A 5,819-nucleotide genomic window follows, 5' to 3' on the forward strand; every position below is an offset into this window, starting at 1 on the left:
GCACACACGACTGTAAGTCGCTTTGGATAAAAGCGTCTGCTAAATGGCATATATTATTATATATTATCTAAAGTACCCAGAAAGGGCCACTAGATGTCATCAGATAGAAAAACTGACATTCCTATATTATTCACATTTATGAATCATGTGGTCTCTTGACCACCCCCACTGCAGTCTTCCCCAGCATCAGGAAACTAGAAGAAAAAAAGAGGGGAACATTTTGTTCTGGGATTAGTGGAAGAACAGTCAGCTCATTTACAAACATTGAAATGTCTACCATGGTGGGGGTGATACCAGTCCCTCTGCCATGGTGGGGGTGTTACCAGTCCCTCTACCTGTCTGTCATGGTGGGGGTGTTACCAGTCCCTCTACCTGTCTACCATGGTGGGGGTGATACCAGTCCCTCTACCTGTCTACCATGGTGGGGGTGATACCAGTCCCTCTACCTGTCTACCATGGTGGGGGTGTTACCAGTCCCTCTACCTGTCTACCATGGTGGGGGTGATACCAGTCCCTCTACCTGTCTACCATGGTGGGGGTGATACCAGTCCCTCTGCCATGGTGGGGGTGATACCAGTCCCTCTACCTGTCTGCCATGGTGGGGGTGTTACCATTCCCTCTACCTGTCTGCCATGGTGGGGGTGATACCAGTCCCTCTACCTGTCTACCATGGTGGGGGTGATACCAGTCCCTCTGCCATGGTGGGGGTGATACCAGTCCCTCTACCTGTCTGTCATGGTGGGGGTGTTACCAGTCCCTCTACCTGTCTACCATGGTGGGGGTGTTACCATTCCCTCTACCTGTCTACCATGGTGGGGGTGATACCATTCCCTCTACCTGTCTACCATGGTGGGGGTGTTACCATTCCCTCTACCTGTCTACCATGGTGGGGGTGTTACCAGTCCCTCTACCTGTCTACCATGGTGGGGGTGTTACCATTCCCTCTACCTGTCTACCATGGTGGGGGTGATACCATTCCCTCTACCTGTCTACCATGGTGGGGGTGTTACCATTCCCTCTACCCGTCTGCCATGGTGGGGGTGTTACCATTCCCTCTACCTGTCTACCATGGTGGGGGTGTTACCATTCCCTCTACCTGTCTACCATGGTGGGGGTGTTACCAGTCCCTCTACCTGTCTGTCATGGTGGGGGTGATACCAGTCCCTCTACCTGTCTACCATGGTGGGGGTGTTACCAGTCCCTCTACCTGTCTACCATGGTGGGGGTGTTACCAGTCCCTCTACCTGTCTGTCATGGTGGGGGTGTTACCAGTCCCTCTACCTGTCTGTCATGGTGGGGGTGATACCAGTCCCTCTACCTGTCTACCATGGTGGGGGTGTTACCAGTCCCTCTACCTGTCTGCCATGGTGGGGGTGATACCATTCCCTCTACCTGTCTACCATGGTGGGGGTGTTACCAGTCCCTCTACCTGTCTACCATGGTGGGGGTGTTACCATTCCCTCTACCATGGTGGGGGTGTTACCAGTCCCTCTACCTGTCTGCCATGGTGGGGGTGTTACCAGTCCCTCTACCTGTCTGCCATGGTGGGGGTGTTACCATTCCCTCTACCATGGTGGGGGTGTTACAAGTCCCTCTACCTGTCTGCCATGGTGGGGGTGTTACCAGTCCCTCTACCTGTCTACCATGGTGGGGGTGTTACCATTCCCTCTACCATGGTGGGGGTGTTACCATTCCCTCTACCCGTCTGTCATGGTGGGGGTGATACCAGTCCCTCTACCTGTCTACCATGGTGAGGGTGTTACCAGTCCCTCTACCTGTCTACCATGGTGAGGGTGTTACCAGTCCCTCTACCTGTCTGCCATGGTGGGGGTGTTACCAGTCCCTCTACCTGTCTGCCATGGTGGGGGTGTTACCAGTCCCTCTACCTGTCTGCCATGGTGGGGGTGTTACCAGTCCCTCTACCTGTCTACCATGGTGAGGGTGTTACCAGTCCCTCTACCTGTCTGCCATGGTGGGGGTGTTACCAGTCCCTCTACCTGTCTACCATGGTGGGGGTGTTACCAGTCCCTCTACCTGTCTACCATGGTGGGAGTGTTACCAGTCCCTCTACCCGTCTACCATGGTGGGGGTGTTACCAGTCCCTCTACCCGTCTACCATGGTGGGGGTGTTACCAGTCCCTCTACCCGTCTACCATGGTGGGGGTGTTACCAGTCCCTCTACCCGTCTACCATGGTGGGGGTGTTACCAGTCCCTCTACCTGTCTACCATGGTGGGGGTGTCCCCAATCCCTCTACCTGTCTACCATGGTGAGGGTGTTACCAGTCCCTCTACCTGTCTGTCATGGTGGGGGTGTCCCCAATCCCTCTACCTGTCTACCATGGTGGGGGTGTTACCATTCCCTCTACCATGGTGGGGGTGATACCAGTCCCTCTACCTACCATGGTGGGGGTGTTACCATTCCCTCTACCTGTCTGTCATGGTGGGGGTGTCCCCAATCCCTCTACCTGTCTACCATGGTGAGGGTGTTACCAGTCCCTCTACCTGTCTGTCATGGTGGGGGTGTCCCCAATCCCTCTACCTGTCTACCATGGTGGGGGTGTTACCAGTCCCTCTACCAGTCTACCATGGTGGGGGTGTTACCAGTCCCTCTACCTGTCTGTCATGGTGGGGGTGTTACCAGTCCCTCTACCTGTCTGTCATGGTGGGGGTGTCCCCAATCCCTCTACCTGTCTACCATGGTGAGGGTGTTACCAGTCCCTCTACCTGTCTGTCATGGTGGGGGTGTCCCCAATCCCTCTACCTGTCTACCATGGTGGGGGTGTTACCAGTCCCTCTACCAGTCTACCATGGTGGGGATGTTACCAGTCCCTCTACCTGTCTGTCATGGTGGGGGTGTTACCAGTCCCTCTACCTGTCTACCATGGTGGGGGTGTTACCAGTCCCTCTACCTGTCTACCATGGTGGGGGTGTTCCCAGTCCCTCTACCTGTCATAGTGTCCCATTCCACCAGGACAACAGGTCCTGGTGGAATGGAAGTAAGTTGAAGGTAAATTTGTTCAACATTCTGACTGAGAATGGGACTGTTTGGGAAGGCTGAGCCTACATGTTAGAGACGAGTGTTTAAGTATTTCCCTCTCAGATTCTAAAAAAAGAAGAAGATTTAGCTATTCCAAGGTTTAGTAACAGAAGCCTTAAAATGAGACATGATGTCCCATCCACAGTACCTTGCTATTGTCATCAGACCAGCTGGCATGAACTTCCAGGAATTTAGAAACCTCATTCCCATGACAATGGCCAGTGTTCCTGAGGTACCTAATTTACACAACGAGAAGACGTGTTACTGTAGTGTAGCTGTTCAAAACACTCACTAACATCAACTAGCCTACGCGTAAGGTAATGTTATTGATAACAAGCCAAAGTTTGGCTCACTCACCGAGAGAAAGCCTGACATCTTTAGGATTCTGAGACATCAGGTAGGCACCAAGTCCAGCTAGGAACCCAAAGAAAAGTCCCGCAACCAGTGAAGTTACACTTCCTGGTACAGGAACCAATCACAGAGCATATTGAAGAATAACTACTTACATGCAAAATTATATCAATATTTCTTGACAGCTGACTTTAAAATAAATACTTGGTAAAGTCAACAAACATTTGGGAAGTGTGTAATCATCCTTACCTGCTTTTACATAACCCATGATTCCTCCTGCCAATACCAATGCAGCATAGCTATAACCAATCCAATCTTGAGACATTGTCACGTCTTGTCTAAAACTAATAAGGAAAAGTATTGTCAAAACTCGCGATAAATCTTAATCTGAGACAATTCGACTACAATATAGCATTTCAGTGCCACAAGTCGAATTTCGCTGTTCCAGTCCCGGAAGTATTATGGATTTCAAAATAAAAGTGCCAAAACTTTGAGATTCTTCTTCTTCTTCTCTGAAACGTTATGGCATACCACAACTATTGTTGTATTTCCGCCACTAACTGCTCCATTACGGAGAAAGGAAAAAAAAACATGTATCCACACGTATTATTTAAAAAAAACGTAATAAACATCCCACTCCTTCAGTCATTCAAAAAACTCTACAACTCCCCGTTATGGCTCAGGGGCCTGCGAAGGTAGGACCGCACCAGACAGAACTAGGATGTTAAAGTCTTGTAATTTATGTCAACATTCCTATACTTCACTTCCCCCAATTGAGCAGTGTCCGTTTATCACCACTGCTATAAAAGTAACAGAGTCCTCCTTCTTCACATGAAGAATGTCTGTGTCCGGCTGGTGATAGGAACTCTCCGCGGGTTGCGGTGTATGCTTAGCCTCTAGCATGAAACCTCTAGAGCTACTCGTTCTTTCTACCCGATAAACAGCCTCCGCACAGGAGTTTCTTAACAGCCCAGATTTTGGCAACCTCGGTCTCTTTCATCCACCTGGTACATTTATCTGATTTCGTTTCATGATCTCCACCACAGTCATAACATTTTCCTCCTTGTTAAATTCTCTTCTGCCAAACAATCTCCTTCATAATGATCTTCCCCACATCTCGGCTTCTCCGGTCTGCATACACTAGATAAATGCTCCACACATTGTACAGCTGGTAGCCTACATTGCAAAAGGTCTGGGAATAAACGCGCTGACAGGGTAGTTGACGTATCCTATCTGCACTCGGATAGTGAGGAAACTTCTCAAAACACAAAAAACGACGAGAACTCTTCTTGTCATTTACCATGCGATTCATTCCTCGTGCGTCGACCACTCCATACACGTTCTTCAGTAGAGCAACGTTGAATTCTTCCGCTACTGCAGAAATGACTCATTTGACAGGTGCGCTGCATCGTAAATCAAAGCACACAACATCCTATCCATCAGTTTGCGTGAGATCCAACACACATTTCTTCTGATCAACAGATACATAAAAAAAAATCTAAACAAGTTCACTTCTCGTGCTTTTCACATACTTAACTTTCCCATAGAGGAAGAGGAGAAGCGAAAGGGTTATATAAGCAAGTGCCCAAAACAGGTGGTGTATTTTAATCTCACCAAGCGAGGAGTTTTTTGTATGGACGTCAATGAGTGTCGAATTTGGTTAACAAAAACAATGTGTGGTTTATTTGCAACGTGCGGTTTATTTGATCGAGTAGAAGTTTCGTACTGCTTAAGTTATAAGTTTACTGATATAAGTAGCGCCAAACGAGAACGCAACAAAATAGAGTCACTCTTAATGATTATGTGCGTCAAGGCATTATTCCACCGGGACTAAATGACCATCATTGAGACAAAGCGCAGATGATTACTGGGAGCGCTGAACAAATGCTCTACTGATTTTAGTTACATTAATTGCTGACCAGTTGAGAAAGGATTTTATTGAAATGGATAACACGATTGAAGAGAAACGCACAGCTCTTACAAGGAGCTGTTAATGATGATGGCATATTCAATGAACTGATGAAAACTAACCAAGCGCTCCAGGACAAGTTGTCTACAGAAATAAAGGAGCTTAAAATCAAGAAATTCAACCAAGACAAAAAAGACAAGGCCGCGGACAAAGTCTACTTCTGGAGAAACCCTGACAAGATGTCCTGCTCCTCCTCTCCATGACCGACGCAGGAGGGAGGCCGCTTCCTTCTATCCACCCCGGTCTGACCAACGCTCAACAACCAGCGTCTCATCCGTTTCCAGGGCCATTAGTTTTATCCAACGAGAGACTGGGCCGAACGAAGCGCGGGGGTGGCCGCGGTCACGCGTACCGATGAGATGTACCGGATGGGGTAAGAAGAAACGACTTTCAGAGGCAGAGGAGACCGATCACTCGGTCCCAGAATCCATGGTGCAGTAACAGGCCCTATTGTAGAGGGC

At 49.0% G+C, this 5,819-nt stretch overlaps 1 protein-coding gene across 5 annotated transcripts; it reads right to left on the minus strand.

Annotated features, from left to right (window-relative positions):
- Positions 1 to 6: 6 nt before the first annotated feature.
- On the minus strand, positions 7 to 5,605 carry LOC124009259 (transmembrane protein 14C-like). Of its 5 annotated transcripts, none has more exons than XM_046320868.1 (6): positions 5,421 to 5,605; positions 4,690 to 4,792; positions 3,639 to 3,733; positions 3,396 to 3,497; positions 3,187 to 3,274; positions 7 to 194 (listed from the first exon to the last, which is right to left on the minus strand). In XM_046320868.1, the coding sequence occupies exons 3-6, from the start codon at positions 3,712 to 3,714 to the stop codon at positions 137 to 139; spliced, it is 324 nt and encodes a 107-aa protein (XP_046176824.1). In that variant the 5' UTR covers positions 3,715 to 3,733; positions 4,690 to 4,792; positions 5,421 to 5,605; the 3' UTR covers positions 7 to 136. The 5 variants fall into 5 exon arrangements, with proteins under 5 accessions (XP_046176824.1, XP_046176823.1, XP_046176827.1 ...); XM_046320867.1 differs by lacking the exon at positions 5,421 to 5,605 and adding an exon at positions 5,004 to 5,063; XM_046320871.1 differs by lacking the exon at positions 5,421 to 5,605 and having other exon boundaries at positions 3,396 to 3,452; positions 4,690 to 4,907.
- Between the last annotated feature and the right edge of the window lie 214 nt (positions 5,606 to 5,819).

Source organism: Oncorhynchus gorbuscha, linkage group LG22 (genome assembly GCF_021184085.1).
Source record: "Oncorhynchus gorbuscha isolate QuinsamMale2020 ecotype Even-year linkage group LG22, OgorEven_v1.0, whole genome shotgun sequence".
Classification (NCBI taxonomy): domain Eukaryota; kingdom Metazoa; phylum Chordata; class Actinopteri; order Salmoniformes; family Salmonidae; genus Oncorhynchus; species Oncorhynchus gorbuscha.

Coding starts and splice junctions, on each gene's coding strand:
- LOC124009259 (XM_046320868.1), bottom strand. CDS start 3,714: ATGTCTCAAGATTGGATTGGTTATAGCTATGCTGCATTGGTATTGGCA. Junction 3,498..3,638: donor CATGGGTTATGTAAAAGCAG/GTAAGGATGATT, acceptor TTCCTGTACCAG/GAAGTGTAACTTCACTGGTT. Junction 195..3,186: donor GGTCTGATGACAATAGCAAG/GTACTGTGGATG, acceptor TTTTTCTTCTAG/TTTCCTGATGCTGGGGAAGA.